This window comes from Eucyclogobius newberryi, unplaced genomic scaffold, assembly GCF_026437365.1.
Source record: "Eucyclogobius newberryi isolate DKJ021-1_F unplaced genomic scaffold, fEucNew1.0.hap1 SCAF_2, whole genome shotgun sequence".
Taxonomy (NCBI): domain Eukaryota; kingdom Metazoa; phylum Chordata; class Actinopteri; order Gobiiformes; family Gobiidae; genus Eucyclogobius; species Eucyclogobius newberryi.
In genome coordinates this window covers 20,114,485-20,137,940 of record NW_027315834.1, presented here as the reverse complement: position 1 = coordinate 20,137,940, position 23,456 = coordinate 20,114,485, and the positions used below count along the sequence as shown (strand labels likewise).

The window sequence follows — 23,456 nt, the reverse complement described above, 5'->3', positions numbered from 1 at the left end:
CTCCTCCTGATGCAACAGATGTTTACTAAAACAATACCAATTCAAATGGAATCTATTTGGATTAAAAATCTTGAAATTACTGACATTGTATGTAAAACAATATAGCATAAGTAATTATAATCCATTGGTGTATTACTTTTAATTAAAGAGTTCACATAAAAATGTTCAGTTCATAAACAATATAGCATAAGTAATTATAATCCATTGGTGTATTACTTTTAATTAAAGAGTTCACATCAAAATGTTCAGTTCATAACTATAAAAAGTATTGCCTGTAGTATTATCAGTTAGACGTAGTTAGTCATTTAAAAAGTTAAAAAGTGGCTATAGTTCATCAGCCCACAGTACATGAAACTTGTGTTTTTGAAGTACATTGGAGAAGGGTCAGAAGTCCTCAAACAGGTCCTCTGCGTCTGAAGTTGCTGCCACAGCATCTGTGGAGCAGTGGGGCGCCTGCTCCACACTGAGTGCTGCAGGCGACTCACTTCTGTATCAAACACACAGAAATACAGAGATGGGGTCAGTGGGCTAATGAGGCTGGTTTACAGCACCGTTTTCCTGTTGAGACGGGAAGTCCATGAGGAGCCAGACTAGAACCACATTTTGTACTCGTGTGCACTTGTGTCTGTGTGTGTGTGTGTGTGTGTGTGTGTGTGTGTGTGTGTGTGTGTAAGTAATAGTAGGTCAGCAGCTACCCCCACTTTAAGTGATCAACATCCAACTATTACTTGAGAGGGGGCTTCCTCTGGTCTATTCTGCAGTTCAAGTTCAACATAGTGGCATGTTAGGAAAAACAAAAGCTACAACTTGGTAATGCATGTTTCAAACACAGACATAATGCATTTCTAGTTGTTCAGACGTGTGTGTGTGTGTGTGTGTGTGTGTGCGTGTGTGTGTGCGTGCGTGTGTGTCCCTCACACATTTGGCCTTCATGTTGGAATGATGAATCTTAATCCCAGGTTGTTTGAAGACCACCCACAATTTTAAAACGTGGTTCAACTTGCATCAAGTTTTACTTGATGACGTGGCATAAACTTTGACGACATTGCAGATCAATGACCTTTAGTTTATGCTTCAATACAGATAAAAATTTGCTTTGAACATTCTTAGGCAGGAAACAAATATACATTTGGACAAGAGAAGTTGAGAGCAGAAAAGAACACTATGGATGAAGGTTTAGAGCTTTACAATCAAGGAAATAAGCGTAAAAGAACAAAGTTAACTGTTTTTAGACTTTCTGTTCAGGGCACATCAGATAATAGAAACGTGGATTTTAGCCTAGAGAATGTCAATAATAGAACTAGACAAAAACTATTTGATTGACAGTGATGCCGTTTAATGTGAATAAATAAACCAGTTTGGAATGTAAACAGTATAAATGTCTGGAAAAAAACTAACATTTGAAATGATAAATGATCTGAACTAATGTCAACATTACAAAACACATTTGCAAAGCGTAACATTTTCTGTGGTGACACATAAAAGTCAAATGAAGAAGGCTCCAGGTGCTGAAGCCGCAAACCAGTGTCATTAGCATTTCAATTTTAAAAATGCTCCACAGTGTACATTAGTTTAGAATAGCTCTGCGCTCCATTAAATAATAGATGGAAAATATATTTTCTTTGTTTCTCCTGATAACATGTAATGAAGTTACAGAGAACTGTAAAACTGAACTTCAATTATAATTTAACTAAGAAATAATGTGGGAATACAGGAAATCAACCACACTGAGGCCTAACATTTGTATTTTTTGAGCTGAGCAAACAAGGCAAAAATAAGTGCTACAATATGAGCAACTGCATTCTTGTATTGATGCAGAGCCAGGATATACATTTTAGACTGAACTAAGCCTTTCCCAGAGATATATTTTTCCAAGTCGTTCACTAAGGCCTGTTTTCACCGTCTCTTTTCTACTCTTCTCCTTCTTTCTACTCTCCCTGTGGATGACCTGCACAAAAACACAAGAAGGCGAAAGAGTTAAGCAACTGCGATGAAAACACAATGGCTGGGTGTAGTAGTGCCAGCAGCTCTTTGCCCCACACAAGAGCAGACAAAGGGCCCACTGCTGCAGCCCAGTCCAGCCCCTGTTTGCCAGCTCAGAGGGGGTCTGCTTCTGGAAGCATTGCACTGATCAAACATCCAGCCAGCCACAGCTGCTCATCAACTCACTGCTCCTTTTCTGCTGAACTGAGTAGAGCTGCGAGTCGAGACATCTGCATGTGGCACAATTGACCATCATTTACATACCGGTAGGTGTTCGGATCCAACAACAAGGTTTTCAAGATAAGAACAGTGTTTTCACTGAGATAAAAAAAAATAAAAGACTTCTACAATATCTGAAACAACAACAACTGACAACAGTCTTGGATTGGATTCTGTAGTCATGCTGTGTGGACTGACTAACTTTAGAACAAGTCCTGGAGATAATACCATTACATAATAATGTTTTTAAGCCCAGGGACTCTTGACTTTCTTGTGCACTTCCAAACTTAATTTCCTTTGCTTTCCTCCCAACAAGTTGCTGTTGCTACTAATCAATTCCTTTTTGTTTTGTTATGCTGCTCATTTAAATTACAAGTCACATTTAAGTAGAAATACAGCTATTTTGACCAGACAGGAAAACATAATTAAAAATATTTTAGTGTAACTTTATGAACATATTGACGTCACTAATGATTCCCCGCCTCCGACACCAAGTCATACTGTGGTAAATATTGGGATATCAATCCAATAGTCATAGAAGAATAGAAACCTGTAAATCATATTTTTTTCTCCAAACCTGTGACTATTACTAATAATTAAACTATAAACAAAATATTTCTAAATTAGCATTTTACATTTTTTAGATGATCATCAGTAGTTTTCTTTACCTCAATCAGCATTAATTTATCAATGATCTGGTATCGATCCTTCGCCCAGTTTGAGTTGCACTCTCAAGTGTTTGAAGGGTGCAACTTCCCATCAGTGGAAAGAGAAGACTCAGTAGCAGCTGATGCGCCTAAAGCCAAGTGTTCGTGTGTAAGTGCCAACGACACAAGCACAACCAGCAGGTCACAGTTGTTTAGACCTAGGAGCCGAAATCATAAACCACACACCAAAGGCTTTTTATCACCTGTAAAGCCCGGGAAGGAGAATCTTTCAATATTTATGCAAATATGCGCGTGCCCTCCGGAGCTCATCTCCAGTCCAGACCCTTTTCTGGACAACAGTAACCACACAGCTGACCTGATCTATAGCCATTGCACTTTCCCACTCTTTTCAGGTCTTTGAACATATTGAGCTCTTCCTCTGTCAATACCAATGGTAAAAAATAGCATGACTTTGTGTGCGGTTAAATGTTTTGTCTAGCACTACCTCCCAAGACTCAAGAATTTAATGGCCAAGGTCAAAGGTCATGTCAACACCTGGCCTCAGAGGGCATAAAAAGACATCGCCATTATAGTTTCATCATTCTTGTATTGAAAAGCCAACCAATGCAAACTTTAATACACATTGTGTATTAAATAATATGTGCCAAACGTACCCTTAATAATAATACACCCATTGCCCAAACAATTGTTGGTAACCTTGAACCTAGCAAAGGTCAAAGGGGGTCAAAATCATAACATGCCACTAAGGTTTGGGCGTGATTGCCCATCATAAAGAAAGGACTTGACAGGGAAGTTTAATGATATTTGATTTTCCCATTCAAGTGAATACCAGGCAGAGAGGCAAAAAGTGAAGCTAGGGAATAAGCAAACATTTAGAACAACTACAATAAAGAACTCCTGCAACAGATGACACATCTATACATTTTACAAAAATGTTTAAACAAAAACAGAACATGATGCAGATGCAGCTACATTATACCTACACTTACACAATAACCACAATTAATTAATTACATGTGGAAATGTTTAAAAGTATAAAAATAAATAGTAATTTTATGCAGTACCTTCTCTTCTTGTAGGTGTGTGATTTAGCTGGCCGAGGCGTTTCCAGGTGACGAAAGCGGCGTTTGCGACAGGGAGCCACATCTGTGAGGTCACCGAGACTGTCGTCCAGTGGGTTTGTGCATTCTGAAGGTTAGCAAACAAGTTAGTACGCTTTCTTTAGAAACTGCTCAAGAAAAGAAAAACAAATTTAAATCAGATGCATTAAATTGTTATTGTAAATGCACCCCAGCGTAAGGGCTTAATTTACTGCTGTCTGAAGGAAGGGGATTATGTAATTCACACTGGTTTTCAATGCTCTAGTTTTTTCCATTCACAGTCTGAGACATGACATCTACCGGTGGCTTCACTTCGAAGCCTTAACTGTCTTTTCATCACCTCTCCTTCAACCTTTGTCCTTATAAGCAGTTGCGCATGTTCTTAGGTAAAAAAACAAAGGCGGTAGAGGCAGAAAAACATGTTCAAAGACCACAGAGTACAGTAAGTCATATTAATACCCTCAACATACTTTCCCTCATAATATTTCAGACTCAAACATTGGTTTGATCTAATCATAGTAGCCTCCCCCAATTGTCTGAATAATTACCATTTGTCAAAAGTCTCTTTAAAAGGGATAATCACCTTCACTTTCATACAAGACATAAACTGTCTAACATGGCTGCTAAAACGTCCAAAATATGTATCTAGAACACACAAAGATATAAAGCCTACATTATTTAAGCTTCCCCCTGTTTTCCTCCATCTGTTGGCAAAACACACAAGACTGACTCATTGTCTTAGCAACAGAAAGTAACATTTCCTCATCAGAGCCAGAACTCAGACGTAGGGAAAGTCCTGCGAGCACCTACGAGAGAACCCCTGAATGCATCATTTAAGGTGTGGACAGTGGAAAACTGTGAATACAGCTTTAAAGAGGGCAAGTCCCCAACCCCACCCCACTTTAGTTCCACATGAGATCTCAACCTCGAGTCCATGCAAATTACACCAGACACACTGGGACCCACAATTCTGAAAGGTCTTCTACTCTGGATTACATAACTCAGCGATGTAGTCACTAAAATGTATATAGACTCACGATGTAAACACACTCAGCTACTCAGGTAACGGCTGTGATGTCAAGGTACTGTGGTTATAAGCATGCCGAGGGTCAGGCACAGAGGACGGCTTAAGGAAACACACAAAACCTCCATTTCTCCTGCATTTTGACATCCGTATTGTAAATTGGTAGGAGACAACACGCTTGGTCTCACCTTTGGTCTCACTCTCCGTTGGGCTCTTCGCAATAGGCTTAGGTTCTGCCTCTTCCGTTTCGTCTTCCGTGCTCCCTCCGTACTCATCCTCATCGTTGTGCTCTGGAGGCCGAGTTTGCTCCGTTTTTCCAACAGAACTTCTGAGAATAAAGCAACGTGAGGATATATAGGATTAGCGGTCTTCAGCTCTGTTCCCAAAATGATGAAAGGAGTGTAGAGAGGGACGTACCGTTCTTCTTGCAGACTTGTCAGAGTTTTGTGCAGGCTTCGAATCTTGGCTTTCTTCTCATTGAGCACGTGGACAAATCGAGAGTACAGCTCCAGTTCCAGTGCTTCTTTACCACTCGCGTACCGCTTTAGTCTAGATCACAACATAACATCATTTACTGTATTTTATAAGAATACAACATCCATATATATAATTCAGTGCATTAACAAATAACACATTGTCAGGGATTATACTAGACAAGTACAAGTACCAACTCAAGATATGAAATCTTCTTTATGACAATGTAATGAACTACTTAAGAGGTCATTAAAGGTGCTCTATATAACTTTTACCATGGAACATCCGCCACCTGCTTGCCTCCATGCAGATGTTACTGCTTTGCCTGGAATGTTCCACAGTATGGTAATAAATGTATACATTTCATTAGAGACAAGCAGGAGATGCCCTCTGCCAGGTTACAGGTCAGGTCTGTGGAGTGCTTTTCAATGTATTTTTTGTAATAAAAACACACCTGCAATTTAATAAATTTGCTATGTTTAATGCCATACTGTGGAACATTCCAGACCAGTATTAACATTTCCATGGAGAAACTGAACTGGCAAAGCCTCACAGGAAATGTTTCGTGGTGCACTTTTAAACAAATTGTGACATATGAACCGAAGTGTGTTTTTTGTAGTGCGTAATTCAGCGGGCCTCTCTGACTCACTCTGCGCGTGGTTGCCCGGGTTACACAAACGCACAGCTGTGACGAACAATCATTGCTCAAAGTCACTAGGAACACAGGACATTCTCATAAATAACGCAAGTTTGGCAATTCCTTCAAGCTTAGTCATAATCCAGAATTTAGACAAAGATACATTTTGTGCAATTTGCAACATTTTTGGAGGGTGTACACTCACTGCTCGTCTCCATGGAGATGCTAGGCTTAGCTTAGAATGTTTCACAGTATGGTATTTAACTCGTCTTGTTTGTGGCCATATAAGATAAAATAAATATTAACAATTTTGTATTTAATTTATGGTCGTGCAAAATAAAAGCGTAAAAATATCGGTTATCTACCTTCATAACATGTGTTTCATGTCTCAAAAATATCTGGGAAAACATGAATTCTGCTATGGTTTGGTTTAGTTTTGAGCGTTCCCTCTCCACCTCTTGTTCCAGCAGAGCATGTGTGTGACAGGAGCCGTAAACCTGACTAACCTAGTGCACCTTTTTACGAGTAACCTGGTGTCATGGAGCTGATTTTCACGCAGTTTGTATTTACTGTGCCGTGATGCACTGGTGCTCTCGTCTCAATCGCTGGTTCTGCTCGTCCAGTTTGCGGTTGTGTCGTTCCATTGCGTTTCCCTCGTTCATGCTGTAAGTCAGTAGGTCCCTCACAGCCTCTGCGGGATCCGAGAGGGCCGTCAGTGCTACAGAACCCAACCTGAACTGAAAGAAGGAACGGAAGGGATTTTATTTTTAGCATGCGATTCACCACATGCACAACAGAGCAGTAAATATTCAAAGGATCAGTTTTGTTTGGACACCCACACAACCGCGTACGAACCACTGACGCGCCCACCAACACTGCTTTCTCATACAAAAGGATTTCATATTATTGCCTCATCACATTAAAGTAAATAAATCACAAAACAGAAACAGTTGATCAAAATACACCTTGAAATTCAAATGGCACCTTTGTTTGTTGCTTCATTCCAAACACAGTTACCTTTGTGAACATTCTCTTTTTATATCATGTGTTGTATTTTTTCAGCAAGCAGAAGGATATGGGTCTGAATAATGGGAAGAGACTGGCCTGGTCGTGGCCGCAGTGCAGCGTGTTCCAAAAGTGCAATTCACTTTTTCTAACACTCCAGTCCAAAGATAAACAAGTTGTATTTGATGGTCAAAACAATGAACCATCATTTCATAGCTTTTTAAACAAGTTTTATGCTCTTCTTTAACCACTTTGCTATGAACAATAAAAGTTGTTTTTGTACAAATAACAAAAAATGTGCACGAATTTCTCAAGAAACACATAATTTGTAGTAATCTGTAATTGCAGATATAAATAAAACTGTCATCTAGCTCCCAGCATGCATTACTTGATGGCGTCAACTAATCTTATATTTTACAAATCCATTTGATCTTTTGCAACTTTAGTGGAGCTAGAAAAAGGGTTATATCCAAAATGACCCAATGAGATTCACACAGCATCTGACAGTGATTAAAGTCAATACTGTACTGTGAGAAAGTGCTGCAAAAAAGGGCTATTGTCAATCTCAGTGAGGAAAAAAACATAAAACCAAAGCAAAATTCTCATCCAAATAAAAACGTGTGCCTCATTCTACATGAATATGACCAATGTGAGGCAGACCAGTTTAGTGTGAAATATACTGTCTGATACATACCAGGACAGGCTACCACGGTAACAGCTACACATTTACAACAGGCTCAGTGTATTAAGCTGCCATTAGAGGGCAATGACCAGGCTGTAAAATCAAGCCTTTTATTATGATCAATAACTTTATGACATATGTAAGACTTGATGTTGTGCAATGCCCTTTTGAAGCTACCGCACATCTCTAAAGTAACACGCAAATTAAAACAATTTGTTAACCTTGTAGGGATTTTGCAAAGTTGCAGTTTTTAAGAAAACCAAAAAAGTATTTTTTATGTGTGTTTTATTTATTCTAATTGGAGAACAAACATCTGTACAGTCTAAATAATGAAATCAACCCTTTTAAACAACATATGTAGAACACAGAACATTTTTTGAAGGTCAATCATTATGTCAGTCTTTGATTGTTGGTTGAGTTTCATCCACTTCTCTGTAATGAGCCTTTTTCCAGAGGTTTATTCCAGAGGTGTCCATGGCAGGAGTTTTGAGGCCCAAATACATATTTCTGAAGTCCAGTGGGAGACCAAAGCAAAACTGATGATCTGTAGTTCTCCATTGATCTTGGTCCAATATTTCTGAGCAATAGGACAGTCCCAACACACATGGTAATGGTGAGCCACTTGGCAAGAAATAAAACTTCTCTAAATAAAAACAACACATTAGAAGATTGTTTTGTCTCATTGAAGACATTTATTTTTGCCTGTAGGGTTTATCAGACAGGAAAGGACAGTGTGAAATGGGGATGAGAGAGAAGGGAGGACATGCAGTAAATTGTTGGAGTCAGGATTCGGACTCGCGACACCTGGAGCCTGGCATGTGTGCTGTGCCTTAATCACTCGACCATCGAGCAGCACAGTGACAAAGTTTACACCATATTAAATCAAACTGCACTAACTAGTCATGTCCTAAAAATCTAAATTCAGTTTTAAGATTGGTAGGTAAACAAATATTTTTTTAATTGTCACTGTTATACTATGACAGATTTATAATCTAGTTATATAATTTGTTGATACGGTCTAATAGATTATCATGAAAAAAATATTCACATGTTGATTAAGTTTATATCAGATATGAATTATTATAAAAACACCTATAGTGACATTATTCATAATTTACATAATTAATTGTATTCATTAAATTGATTATTTGTTTATTTGGTGGGGACAGTACATGTTAATGAACATACATGATGCTGTAAACATGCTGGATTGTCACATTCACTCTCACAAAGTCTTTCATACAGCAGCAAACATGGACACTAGAGGCAGAACACTGAAGTGTCACTGAAGTGTCTTGCAAAAGGACACGACAGTGTGCACTACTGCCCCCCTGTGGTACCTAGCTTTACAGCAGTCTCCCATCCAAGTAGTATTTATTTATTGACCTTTATTTAACAAGAAAAGTCCCACTGAGATGCAGCATCCTGGCCCCAGAGGGGAGGAGCCTATCGTATGTTCTTAGTTACTAACCATGCCCATTGCTGCCCGAGATTTGCATTGGCCTTTAGTTTAACATGAAAGTTTGTTGAATAAAATGATACCTTTCATCAGAGAGAGACTTACCGATATATCCTTTTGCACTTTCTCATAGGAAAGAGAAACACAAGCGCCGCTGCCACTGAGAGTGAAGCTGTAGGAGGTAGAGCACTCTGTTCCAGTCAGTGCCTGCTGGACGTCCAGGGCATAACGTTCAATATCCATCTCCAGCTCCTTTGCTTCCTCACCAAAGGCTGCCTGTGTAACTACACACACAAGACCATTGACACATGGGATGCTGGGGTGCATTCGGTGTCAAAAGAAGCTTTAATCTATCCAAATTTACAAAAAAGGCAAAAACAACACACACAAGCATCAGCAGTGCAATAAACACACTTAATTGGTCACAAAAGGTCAAAATGCAGGGAACAAACATAAATCATACAGACTCTTTAAAATGTGAAGGAAAAAGTGAGGCCCTGATGGTCAGTGTTGTACCTTCTCCTCTCCAAGCATGTTGTGCATCTGTCAGCAGCAGCTGGAACCCTGAGCTCAGGTCTGGTCCACTCCAGTCCAGACGTAAGAAGTAAGAGGACCCTGAGATAGTGATGAGCTGCACTGAAGTGGGCATCCTTACATAGACACCGGAAACAGGAAAAAAGAAAACAATTGATTCTTTAAAAAAAGGACAAGCCATGTCGTAATGCATTTGATATATCCAAAATATACTTTGTGGGCATTTCTAGCAGGTTCAACACAAAACAACCAACACAAGCATGAGGACCCCGGAACCTCTTGTGGGCTTCCAATTTTATAATATAGTTTTTTTAGGAACAAATCTCAAAGTGCAAAATAAAATGAGAAGGGTCTAGCAGCAGCTGAAGGGGCGCTCCACTAGCGCCTAACCAACTTAACCTTGTGGCTATTGTAAATTAATCAATTGTTTTTGGTTCCAAATGTGACATAGTGGAGCTCCACCACTGGCACTAAACCATCATCAGAAACCATTATTTATTGTATATTATGTGTATTTTATTGCACTTGTCCGTACAGAACTTTGGGCTTTTAAAGATGCAAGTGTGCTTTAGAAATAAACTTTGACATTGACATCACTCACCACACAGGAGCTGCAGCTGCAGCTGGACTACACTAAGCAGGTTAAAGCATGAAATGGAAAGACAGACAAGCATGTCAGACCAATGCATGGGTTTTTGGTTAAATTCTCCTGGTGCACCACAATAAGCTTCTGTATTTAGTAGGGATTGTGGCCAGACAATTCTAACATTTTTCCTAAGCTAAACAGTAACCCTCCAAAACCATATTAACTTTACTCTTACGCATTGAAAAAAAAATTGGCCAACATAAATCTGATTATAAGCTGCTAGAGGAATGGTACTGCATTAGACAATAGGGATGCAACCATAGTTTTCTCCTGTTTTAAGATACATACATGGGTCACAATAGAATATATGATTTTGCTACATTTTAGGTTTAACAACAACAAAGTATGTATTTTTATGGTAATTATTAATCATCATCTCTTCTATGTTTAATTAAGCATTTGGCATTTCTTCTGCATCTGTCAAAACATGGCATGTCAAAGCGTTGGACTCCATGTACTGACATTATTGTGAGGGTCGCGTTGAACGATCAGATAGTTTGGTGGTATCATTGCATTGCATCCCTATTAGACAATATGACTGAAAGTGAATTACGCATTTCATTTTCGTTTGGTCATGATGTTAATAAACCTGTTAATCTGCTTTTTTAAGTATTTATGTCCCTTGATAAAAAACAACCAAAATATTGGGGTTATTGAAACAGTGTTGGGGATATATTTCTTATAGTAGAAGCGTGTTGTGCACTTCTGGCCCAGAAGCCTTGTCCCTTTGGAAAATGAAGTTGAATAGCCGTGTTGTAGATGGTTCTTCCCCATGTTACCCGCATGTGAGCACTGTAATGTAGCTCACTGCACCTCTTATTATTGCTCCTAGACTAATAAACAGTCAGTGCCACATTGCTAACGGAGCAAGCCACATGTTGAAGCAGGAAAAGGCACTGGTATCTTTAACAACATCCTTTTAACACCTGCTACACGGATGTGTTCAGTCAATTCACCCGCAGAAAGTGTTTCGTCCCATGAGCTCAGCAGCAGAAGCGCTTTGCTCCGTTTGTAATAAAGACGTTTACTCAAAGCGCCAACAAAGCAACAGTCAAACATGAAAACAGAACAGTAACAATCGTGTCTTACCCAAGATGACAAACCTTGACTTATCCTTTCAGAAAATAGTTGGACTCGATTTTGTTGTTGGTACTTGAAGCAGACGGAGACTATAGATTACGTCATTATTAAGCGACAGCCTGTTCACCATCTTCCTGTTTATAGTGGTTATACGCAACGGTGCTGAATTTTCATTACTTTGAAACACACGGATTGCAAATCCATGACATGCATCCATGGAGAAACAAATACTTTTGTTTTTAGATCCAAGGTTAGTAATTTAGATGAAACAGTAATAACATCCATGGTTTATGATTATCATCAGTCCATATTATATAAGGTCATCCTCACATACTTTGTGACGGCATTATGAAATGTGACCAAACGTATCTCGACATAATAGTCAACAATTCTGTTGGACCTTTCCTCCATATATTGTTACATCATGTCACTGAAGGAATGCTTTGTGCTTAATTTGAAGATAAGTGCATTTAATATATTATCTTATTACATAGATGGAAAAACATAATTGGTTCATGTAACGTTTACAATTTATTTCTTCACATCAACAATGACCAAATATACCCATTTGTGGAGGAAAAATAAGTTATGTCTTTTTTGCAGATAAAATACTTAGGCTATACTTCTGGACTATTCTTTCCATCTGTAAACAAAATGAACCATACAGTTTAAATCTGTAAATATGTTATTTTTTCATATTTAATCTGCCTAAATGTGCAATTCTTTTTTTACACAAAAAAAAGCCATTTCAAGTTCAGATATCAACCATTCCCTGAAGTAATCATTCAGTTCAATCACTGTATTTACAGTATGTATCTGTAGCTCCTTGAACTCCAGAATAAATTCTTATTGAATACATCTCATATTGAGGCATGGTTAAGAAAATACATCACAGCACTGACTATTCATGACTGTTTATTTTCCCTTCTCATACGACCAAAGGGAAGTTTCAGGAACTCAAATGGATCAAGACAGTCACCAATGCAATTTTGCAACAAAATCGAGCGCTATATCATAATCTTTTCCCCTTTTTCCAGTGGACTGCTGTGTATGATTAGCTTTGGTCCTTCACTGGGTGGGGGCAATTGGACAGAGCCTATTAAAAAAGGTACCAGTGAAGTTCCTTGGCCTATTTTTGAGGCATGAGAAAATGGAAACAAACTGGCCTTTAGCTTATATTATCTAAAGGATAACCATGATAGTTACTCACAGAGAGATCATTTCAATGTTTCTATAAGATTCTCTATAAAAAAACAAATGGATTCACATTTACAAATGTAGAGGTGAAGTTTAGATAAGATGTCAGGGTAAGAGCAGAACAGAGGTCCTTTGCCTGACCAGAGGGTCCTTTCTACATTCTGTCCAAAAGCAGAAGGGTCTAGAAAAGGACATAAGGGGGAGTCATGAAAAGACGTTCCTAACATGGGACGGTCCAACCACAGCGCTACTTTGTATCTCTGTATCTCAAATGCAGAAGGCCTCTCCTCTAAATATTCTTGTAACATTTGGAACAAAATATATACCTTCTTTTATCTCAGGTTTACAGTGTCCAGTGCTTTGTTAGATGAATCCTTAATGTCATGTTAATTTTCCTTTGCATCTCATTCAAAACAAGGGAGACAGATTCTAGTCCAACATCTTTGTAAAGCCGTGTGGTCTTGGTTGGTCAGGCAAGAAGGCCCAGTATTTACACTTACATTTGAAAGGGTTAAATATTAGTGCTTTCTGGTTTTTTTCTAATGCTTCCCAAGGAAATTCATGCAGTTGTACAAAGACTTCAGTTCCTCTACTTTCAAATGGCGTGAGAAAATTAGAAAAGGGATGAATATTGAAGCCTAAAAAGGTTGATACATATGATGATACATAAAGTGATGTATGGGTACGCTTAAAACAAATTGAATAGTGAAAACAAAGTAATTGCCTGTAGTATCATCAAAACACCACAACTTTGGACTGTTTGGGCTTGGCTTTCTTCACTGGAATGTGCACATCTTCATGGTCAGCGCTCATATTGTTGGATAGCCAGTTAAGTGTCATGGTATTTGCTGAGATAAATGGAAAAGAACAGTTAACTATGCTTTAAAAAGGGGTCAAACTATTAGTACAACTTCAGTACTCACTTGATGCCTGGTGCTCTGGACAGTCTTTTTGAAAATGTTCCACAGAACCACAAACACGGCAGCATCCTCCTGCACACATATGTACCGTATATAATAGTGTATCATATTCTGACAGCAAAGGTATATACAAACTAAACACACTAGATTTTGGTTACCTTGTGCATACAGTCCTTTAGGATTTTCAGGACAGGAGCGGGACAAGTGTCCAGTTTTTCCACAGATGAAGCATTTTGCAAATGGATATTCACCTACAGTTAAAATGAAATGGAACACATTAGTATAGGCCACTACTCAACTAAATATATGCTGTGTGCATTGATTAGTCGAGTGGTGGAACAGGTTTCTCTATTAGTATATACATTTTACAACTATATTAAGAACGTTATTCGAAGATGACATTGGAATAATATATACATATTTCTATCAAGTTCCAACAAACCATTAGATACATATATAAATGCTAAATATTGAGAACATTTAACGACTAAACTATTTCAAAAGAAGGCGTGGGAAGAAGCAAACGCTTATTCACCCAATTCCTTCAATCCAATAAAATATGTACTGGACAAATAAAAAATATTCAACAAACTAGTACCAGTATCCGTATAGTACTTTGATGTAAGTTTGTGTGCCTCACCTAAAGCAGGGTCTACTTTAGCTCTGCACTTGTGAATTTCATGTTCAGTTGAGCCGCAGCGGTAACAAATGCCTCTGCCCATCTCCTCATCTCTGTCAGCCTCAGGACAATCTGCTAAGCCATGGCCTGGTTTTCTGCAGTTAAAACAAAGCTGAAAAGAGAAGATAGATCTTAAATTCATTCGTTGCTTAATTTAGTTTTATAATACAAAACCACTAACATATTCACCATTTTGCTTTTCTTGTCTGTTTGTCTTTTAACCCTTCTGTCTTCTCTCCTCTGATCTTTTTTCAAAGCAGTTTCCACCTCCTCTCTGAAATCAGCTTCTTGTAGCCGTCTGCCTTTATCAGTTTCAGGCCGCAGCTGGCCACTCTGCTGGAGATACTCCATGAAGCCGTTTACATCCTCACTCACATACTCCTTTTTACGATTTAGTGTCTTTACTGCAGTTCCCTGGGGTTGAGTCCTCCTCAGGTGTTCTCTCTCAGGTTTTGAAGAGTCTGAGGTGCTGGCTCTGGAGTGAGCAGCCCCTCCAGCCCCTCGCCCAGCTCTCCTCAGCTGGCTCCATGGAGTGGCCTCAGATGGTTTGTTTCGGTGGATGTTGTTAGCTCGGGCCCACCTCGTCATGGTCAGACTACGAAAGCAAAAGGTTTAACAGTGTTAAATGACAATGACACTAGGTTGAACAGCTCTGACGGATACAGTTTTTATAAAATAACCAGCCAAGACCAGTGACGAGACGCTTTAACAACACTGTAGGTGTAGGAGACACTGCCCATTGGACCTCATTGGACTATACAATAGTTTTCAGACACGAAAGAAAAAACTAAACGATCTAGACACCAGTTAACTATGTCAGTGAGTGAATACTATTTATACAAGTTTAATTCAGTCTACTTACACTCCACTCCTCGAATAAGCAGCTTGAATCGGATCTAAAAATATCGGACACGCAACTATTACGTCACGTAACAGTGGAATATCTGCATATCTGCATATCTTTATAAAATATCACAACATCCGTAAAGTAACACTGAAGGCAGAGCGGATTATGTTAAAAACTCCTCTTCACCATGTGCCGTTTTGACGGAAGTTGCACTTCTTCTACGTCAACACGTAACTTCTATTGGACTTGTACTGCAGCGACCTCTGCTGGTTACGACCGGCAGTTGTCGTTTGGGTGGTTTAAGTTAATTTACCAAAACATGTTTCTTTTGTAAATGTGCAAAGCATTACACGTTGCATGATAATACTGCGTGTACCTGCTGCAATGCTACAGCTCTTCACATTTTATGAAGATGATTGTAGACTTCCTGAGGCGAGCCGCTCACACAAAAAGACGCAGTGCACAGCTGAGCCTCGTTCACTCAGATTGAGAGGGAAGTTGAAAGTCCTTTGACGTCGCTCAGACTTTGGCAAAATGTATCTTTGGCTCTTAAATGTGATTGTATATTATGGCTTGCCTCCTCATGGTAAGAGATCACAGTGTAGTTGTAGTTGTTTAATACTTAATTAGACATCCTGTTCTTTTTATGTTGCAGTTAGATCGGGCCCTGTAAACATGAGAAATAACACAAGTACCACACAATATTCTTTTCATGATTTATTGTACCATTTTGTTTCATGCATTAACTTTACGTTGTATTACAGAACTTTTTTTTGACAAGGTCCACAACATCTTGCGAACTTTGGAAGACAGTCCTGAGACGGTTGAAGGTAAACTGTCCTATGCTTTCTTAGACACACGTCACCTCTTCAGGCTATTAATGGTGGCATTTTCCAGAGCTGCAGTTAAATAATTTCCATACAGATGAAGGAGACATCATACCAGTAGTGAGTGTGCATTAATCAATAATGATCAATGAATGTCATGACTTGTATTATTTGTGTTGCTGTGCAGACTGACAGGAACGCAGTGGAGTATATCTGGCCAACACGTGACATACCTTTTGTGATTAATGATGCAATAAGTAAGCAAAGCCACATTTGACACAGCTCAAATCACTTTTGTAACGTTCGTGGCTCTCTATCTCCAGGTAGTCGTAGAAGTGACATCATAAGAGCAACAAAAATGATTTCTACTAAAACTTGTTTGACATTTCATGAGCGTACATTTGAGACAAACTACCTCCATTTCAAAGACAGTTTGGGGTATGTTCCGTCTCTCACGCATGAATCTGACCTTTTTTGGCATTTATCTTTTATAATTCTTTCATATTTTAGCTGCGCATCTTATGTGGGCTTCATCGGTGGAGCCCAGTCAGTGTTCATTGGGTCTGAATGCAATGTGGGGAACATTGTTCATGAACTTTTGCATGCACTTGGCTTCTATCACGAGCATACTCGTTTGGACCGGGACAGTTACATTTCTATCAAGAGCCACAACATAATGCCAGGTAAAAACTATTGTAATTGTAACGATGGTTTTGTGATTTGTTTGACTATAATTGTTGAGCTTCAGGAGCTGAGAAGAACTTTGTTAAGCGGGCTGGGGACACCTTGAATGTCCCTTATGACACGGACTCTATACTGCACTATGGACGGTAATTCATTAACGGGTTTGACATTTTTCCCATTGCTTGAAATATTGAATTCTGTAATTGTGTGGCATTTAGACTGTTTTTTTCAATCAATGGGTTGCCTACCATTTTACCCCTCCATGAGTCTAAAAACATGGGGCAGAGACTGAGGTTGACAGAGTCGGACATAAAAAGGGTTCGGTTGCGCTATGACTGTGGTATGTACTGCAAATGTAGATTAGTAATCTGAAGAATGCAATGTTAAACAATCAAGTTTTTGCAGATTCCTCGAAAAATGTTACCTCCGTCTCGACATGACCGTGGCACGTCCGAGTGACGTACACGGCCCACGCGGCACATCTGTCCCACAACATGAACTACATCTTCCACTAGGTGGCACTGAAGCACAATGTAAAGGTCTAATAATAATAATGAAGACAATGTAAAGTCTAATAACAGATGAAGACCTTTTCTTAAATCAAAGGCAGAACTGTAAATTGTTTTGTTTCCCTTTAACACTGCTTAGGTTAAGTCTGGTAAATCAATGCACTTTCTGTACTTTATCTGGGACAATCATTTAAAGAAATATTTGGCATTAAAATGTTATTGGTTCTAAGGATGGGACCTGTGTTTGGGATGAGATGAAGAAAATGAAGCTTTTTTTTTTTTTCTCCCCAGAGCAAAGTCAGCTGACAAACATTTAGGGGAAACACTGTGTTCAGGTAACTTCAGCTTAAGTTAGTGCGGTTACTAGGACATTTTAAGTTTTTGATGTTTTGAATTGTTTGTTTTATTCTCAATCATGCAAAAATATTAAATGGCATGTAATGCAAGAGTAACACACTGCTCCCCTTGAATGTGGTAGGATTGTAGCAGAACTATGTTATGTCATTCTGAATAAACAACTCAATGCAAGCTCTATATAAAGACCTTAATGTTCTTGTTAAACCCATGTCTCGGTTTAGTCAGACTTTCACTGGTGTATTTTTTTTGCACAGATATGATACACATGTTCCATCCAATAAAACTGTCGAAGTAACTTACCAGGTACTTGTATGTTGTACCCTGATCTTTAATCGAGGCCATGCTATGATCTCTAAATCCTTTTGGATCAAAATACCCTCTTTAGTTTTTGTCACGTTTAAACTCAAATTATGCTTCTCGCACCTGTCGTGTTGCATTTCCGATCTGTAGATGTTTTCTGTTAAGATTGATTATGCCATTTTAGAATTGGAATGTAGTTGGGATTAATGCTCCTGTAGTCGGGCTGTAGAGGGTAAACCAAATGGGTGAGCTTAATGCCCTCTCAGAAATAAAGATTTTAGACTAATTTAAATCCTTTTTCTCCCTTCAGTCCTCTTGCCATAAAACCACCATCTATCGCCAAGGTTGTGTCCTCATTCTGCCATCTCAAGAGTAGACGTCTGCGCTTAACACACTGTTAACTTCACTGTTTATTTGATGGCTCTTATCAAGTGTAAATGTCAGAGCAATTTTCCGCTATTACCCTGGCTGACAATGCATTGAAATGCATAAATATTTAGCTGATAAAAGTTTTGACCTTGATTCTTATGTTCATAGTCCAAGTATACCTTATTGGGGCTGTCATTTTAAACAATATTTAATACAAAAGGCAATATCATTTATTAAATGATGCATAAAAGCCATTAACTAATTTATTGCCTCGGCTAAACACCACAGAAATGCCTGAAGGAAGCTGTTGGATTGATTGCTTTTTATTTATTCGCGCTAAAGACAGAAAATGTAAATTTCCTCTTTGGTAACAATATTAACAGGCTGGGAAAAGAAAACAAGCATATCTTATTCACACCATACTGTAAGTGAAAAACAATCTAGGCCTAAATAATTGTATTTTTCAGCAGCCACATACACATACATACAAACAAACACATGCACACACGTTCATACACAGGTTACAACTACACCTACTGTTAAAAGTCCACCATTTAAGTATTACAATCAGTCTAATAAGCCTATTGCTATTTGAGCTCAAAATTGAGTTTTTATAGACTACAACCATTGTATTGTGTGATTTAACAAAGGGTGATTAAATGCTTATAATGTGATGAATACCCCTGGCCCCCAAAGTCTCTCACTATATTATTCAGTTTATAAACAATCACTTGATTTACACTTGGTAATATTATATGGATTTAGGCTATTGGTCCATTTTACTTTGGTCAGTAACTGCTGTGTGAAATGGGAAACATGTGGGAAAACTAAAACTGATATAATAAACATCTTCATCCTGTGCACGCATTGGACCATCCTCCAATGTTCAGTCCCCACCGAGTCTGAGCGAGGGCAGTTTAGGTCCAGAGCAGCTGTGCGTAACGCGTCCTCATTGAGCCGCTAACGTCCGCACTAACTCTCCGCTTCTCTCTCACTCTCTCTTGCACGCACTGCTCCTCTCCTCTCTTCTCCGCCAGAAGATCTGTCTCTAGAGTCCGAGGAGAATGACAATTCGGAAGAAGCACAGATGGGGATTTACACATACATTGATCTCATTGATTTTTGTCATTTACAGTCTTGTGATAGGGAGAAGAAACTTGTTCTTTTTTTTTTTTGGCATTATCTCTTACTTGCTTTGATGAACTATTTGAATTGTTAGACACTTGGGTGAGATGAGTATCTCCTTTGACTTCTGGTTTAAAATGAAGATGACTAGGATCAGTGGGGAAATGCACACCTGTTCATTTCAACTTCAGCCCTCATATTGCACAGTGAGTAGACTATTGTATTTGTGTATTTATTCTAAATTCTTCCATTATTGAAATTATTTTTGTTGTAATGAAGCTTGTGTTTATTTCTTGCAGTTCTCCTTGTGACTTTGTTATTGGAACTTTACCCTGCATTGGACAAGCATTGTGTCCCAATTCTGATTATGCATTTGCAAAGAAACCCGGTTTATAACTTGTGAGGACGGGACTCTGTAACCATGGCAACTGTCCCAGACACACCCTGCCTTTCAGAGCTTGGGGCGCTCCTCTCCAGGAACACAAGTGTCTCTGGCACCCAACCCTGTAACCAGAGCACTGTGAAGCTCCTTCACTACTCACCACAAGCCACTGCTGCCATTGCCATTTCTATCACATTTATGATGATGGTGACTATTGTAGGTAACATTTTAGTCATTATTGCTGTTCTTACATCTCGCTCTCTTAAAGGGGCACAGAACCTGTTTTTGGTGTCTTTGGCTGCAGCTGATATTTTAGTGGCGACGCTTATAATCCCTTTCTCTCTGGCCAATGAGTTGCAGGGCCACTGGGCATTCAGTTCTCTGTGGTGTGAGATCTACCTGGCATTAGATGTTCTCTTCTGCACTTCCTCCATTGTGCATCTGTGTGCCATAGCACTTGACCGCTACCTGTCCATCTCTAAGCCTGTATCATATGGCACCAAACGCACCCCTAGACGTATTAAGGCAGCTATTGTTATTGTTTGGCTCATATCTGCTGTAATATCATTCCCACCGTTGCTTACACTGGACAAGAGCGAAGGAGGTGAAGAAGTATGCGAACTGAACGATGAGCGCTGGTATATCCTCTACTCCACTATTGGTTCTTTCTTTGTACCTTGCGTCATCATGATTCTTGTATATGTACGAATCTATCAGATTGCCAAGAAGCACACCCGCTGCCCACCAAATCAAAACCACAAGCCAATGCCAGGATATGCTGCAGCCCATGATGTGCAGAGGGCAGCTGAAGCTGTACAACAGAATGGCGATAAAGGGGACATAAATGCCAGCCAACAGCAAAAGGTCCTGAGCAAGATAACTAATTTACATTCTACTCAGTCATCAAAAACAAAAATGCTTGAAAACAATACAAAGGAGGATGCTCAGCAAAATCCAAATTCAAGTAAAGCTGTGATCCAGAAATCCTCCTCCTCTCCTTCAATCCCCCAACGCGACAGCCAAATCCTTTCAGCTGTTCTGCCCAAAGACACAGAGGACAAGGATGACAACGTGTCGGGCTCTGGCTCTGAGGCCGAGTGGCAAATGGGAGTGAAAGATAATGAGGATGAAGAAGAAGAAGAGGGAAAAGAAACCCTAAAAATAAAGACTAAGGAACAGAGTCATGTATTTTCCAAAAGCAAAGTCCTAAAGTTGGCGTGTAGATACAAACACACCATGGCCACGCAGGCTGGTTCCAAAGTGGTGGTGGAGGAGTGTCCCAACATCCAAGGGACTCCAACGTCACGGCGCAAAGCTATGGTCAACAGAGAGAAGCGCTTCACCTTTGTTCTAGCCGTGGTCATGGGGGTGTTCGTCGTCTGCTGGTTTCCGTTCTTCTTTACCTATTCGCTACAGGCTGTATGTCCAGAGACCTGCACAATCCCTATTCCCCTATTTAAGTTCTTCTTCTGGATAGGTTACTGCAACTCCTGCCTCAACCCGGTCATCTATACGATATTTAACAATGACTTCAGGAAAGCATTTAAGAAGATACTGTGCAGAGACACAAAGGGTACGTTCTTCTAGAAAATGCATCTTAATCAGTCATTCAGACGCGGACTTCTGTACATGAATAAGAAACATGCATTTATTTCTTGTTAAGCTCAGTCACTGCAACGCTAACAGCAGCATTCAAGTGGCTGAGACAATCTTCTTTAATGTCGTTTCAGGCAAGCTTGTTATTATCTATACAATGACTGGAGAATAAATTATTTGATTACGCTGTATGTTGAAATCAAAGCCAAATGGATACAGGGTCTGTGGTCAGTCACTTGAAGACTATAAAACTCAATGAGTGCCCTGTTTGTGTGGCAACAGAAAACAGACGCCCGTGGGGCTTATTGAAAGAGAGCAAATATCACTAAGTGTTCTTGGTGGCAGACAAAAACGGCTCAGAGGAACAGGAGACTGCATGGGCAAATGGGAGTTTAGCAACTTCACCTGGAGCCGAGGCTGGAGACTTAAGCGTTGATGGATTTCGTTTTTCAGTCTTGTTTGTCCGAAGCTTGCAATGTCAAACCTCTGTCAGTGTATTGCTCATTTAGGCGATAGCTAGAAACGTATAGAGTGTGTAAGTGTAGAAAATGAGCCACCACGGTTGCTAGGATTCTACGCAGGTTGAAAAACTCTTTCTCACTCTCCTCAGTGTGCCCTGCTGTTGCACCTCCTCACAGTCCAAATGACTGAGGTGAGATGCGTTTGGTGGAAGATTTGGTTGGTGATGTGCAATATTCAAAGAAACAAAATGGGCGGAGAGATGTACAGTGTTCATTAACTCTACCGCCAAAAGTGGTTTATTGTGTGTGGAACTGGCTGCCTCTATTAATGTGTTATTCATTATTGTAAATTCACAAACAAAATGGTGTCCGCAACAACCAATTTGATCACACCGGAGTTGCATTCAAAGATTTTACAAAGGCGTGTTACCACAGTTTGAATTAGATACATTTTGAGTATTCAATCAGGATATTTGCCTGCCTCAAAGTTATATTTGTTAGTGCATCTTAGTATTTTTCTACATCCACTCAGTTATTTGTGTATTCAAATGTGAAATAATACACACACAATGACAGATAATGCAGACTGGAGCACAAAGTTGAGAAGTTGGCCTAAGTGCACTTTCTTTGTAATACTTGTACACCAATTGCATGTTAACTAAAAAGTGGTCAGGGAATCTTATCTTTGTATTTATGTTCAAACCATGCATGTTGCTAAAACCAATATACATCATTGATCAATTCTAATGGATGATGATTTTATTTAATAATGCAAGAGCGTTGAAATGTTGCATGTGATTGTAAAATGAGTGAATGGCAATGCGTATAAAACCTATTGGTTTGGGTTAATCCTTCTACCAATAAAACCATATTACTTTCACATTTTCAAGAAGTTTCTTTTGTATTTTGTGAAGTCATTCATGATTATCATGTTTTATATTTTCTCTTCACAAATCAGTCCAGTGCAATGACAGAGGCAACGTTCACATTTCCTATTTATAGGCTTTCTTAAGTATGCCTCGTGTGAGCAGCAGCGAGCAAACAGACAAAACAAATCTTCCTTTGCAGTTACCTATCAAAAAGACATTTCAGTTTGAACATAGATAAAGTTTTGAATGTGTTAACACTGTAACAATATATATGATTCTGCACCGTGTATGATGAGACCTTACAATTTGAAAAAAGGAACTAGGTTATAACAAAGCTTGGGTTTTGCTGTTTTTCTGAGCAGAGTGGGTGGGAGAGCACTTACAGAGCAAAGAATAATGGAATCATGTAATTTGCCTTTGCTGCCTTCTGTCCGAGATGTTTTTCTAGAATAAGCTTTGTCTGTCGTATGTTTACAGCCTCTGAAAAAAACTAAAAATAACCTATACAGATGTCATTGTGCTCGTGACCAACTAATGGTCGTTTTATTTTAAACAAATGAGAAGAGAGATAAGATGTTGTTTTTTTTCTATTCTAACTGATATTTTCAAGCATGGCAGTAATGTGATGAGTCTGGGGCCAACTTTGACTCACTTTAAGAGAGTGCCACTGCAGGTTCAGATGCCGCCGCCACTTAAATACAATCACACAGCGGTCTTATGACATGAGTGTTGCGCATGAGATTTCATAAACATCTAAAATGTGCCATGAATCCATCTTCTTCCGCTTCTCCGGAGCCGGGTCGTGGAGGCAGAATCTGTCTAA

The 23,456-nt window shown here is 39.2% G+C and overlaps 4 protein-coding genes across 5 annotated transcripts; 2 read left to right on the top strand and 2 right to left on the bottom strand.

Annotated features, from left to right (window-relative positions):
* Positions 1 to 187: 187 nt before the first annotated feature.
* Positions 188 to 9,940, bottom strand: xrcc4 (X-ray repair complementing defective repair in Chinese hamster cells 4). 2 transcript variants are annotated; one of them, XM_072454192.1, is made up of 8 exons: positions 9,768 to 9,940; positions 9,357 to 9,535; positions 6,676 to 6,842; positions 5,412 to 5,543; positions 5,183 to 5,322; positions 3,935 to 4,058; positions 1,901 to 1,948; positions 188 to 487 (listed from the first exon to the last, which is right to left on the bottom strand). In XM_072454192.1, exons 1-8 carry the CDS (start codon positions 9,898 to 9,900, stop codon positions 385 to 387), a joined length of 1,026 nt encoding a protein of 341 aa, XP_072310293.1. In that variant the 5' UTR covers positions 9,901 to 9,940; the 3' UTR covers positions 188 to 384. The 2 variants fall into 2 exon arrangements, with proteins under 2 accessions (XP_072310293.1, XP_072310294.1); XM_072454193.1 differs by lacking the exon at positions 1,901 to 1,948 and having other exon boundaries at positions 189 to 487; positions 9,768 to 9,939.
* Positions 9,941 to 13,387: 3,447 nt separating this feature from the next.
* Positions 13,388 to 15,333, bottom strand: zcchc9 (zinc finger, CCHC domain containing 9). The gene is made up of 6 exons (XM_072454194.1): positions 15,170 to 15,333; positions 14,497 to 14,902; positions 14,269 to 14,419; positions 13,787 to 13,879; positions 13,632 to 13,700; positions 13,388 to 13,556 (listed from the first exon to the last, which is right to left on the bottom strand). Exons 2-6 carry the CDS (start codon positions 14,893 to 14,895, stop codon positions 13,444 to 13,446), a joined length of 825 nt encoding a protein of 274 aa, XP_072310295.1. The 5' UTR covers positions 14,896 to 14,902; positions 15,170 to 15,333; the 3' UTR covers positions 13,388 to 13,443.
* Positions 15,334 to 15,698: 365 nt separating this feature from the next.
* Positions 15,699 to 17,037, top strand: LOC140367090 (zinc metalloproteinase nas-14). The gene is made up of 8 exons (XM_072453420.1): positions 15,699 to 15,845; positions 15,919 to 15,984; positions 16,052 to 16,101; positions 16,169 to 16,238; positions 16,305 to 16,419; positions 16,492 to 16,664; positions 16,730 to 16,811; positions 16,884 to 17,037. The coding sequence occupies exons 1-8, from the start codon at positions 15,830 to 15,832 to the stop codon at positions 17,035 to 17,037; spliced, it is 726 nt and encodes a 241-aa protein (XP_072309521.1). The 5' UTR covers positions 15,699 to 15,829.
* Positions 17,038 to 19,445: 2,408 nt separating this feature from the next.
* LOC140368031 (alpha-2B adrenergic receptor) lies at positions 19,446 to 22,036 on the top strand. Its single transcript, XM_072454875.1, has 2 exons — positions 19,446 to 19,531; positions 19,625 to 22,036. Exon 2 carries the CDS (start codon positions 19,747 to 19,749, stop codon positions 21,292 to 21,294), a length of 1,548 nt encoding a protein of 515 aa, XP_072310976.1. The 5' UTR covers positions 19,446 to 19,531; positions 19,625 to 19,746; the 3' UTR covers positions 21,295 to 22,036.
* Positions 22,037 to 23,456: the final 1,420 nt, after the last annotated feature.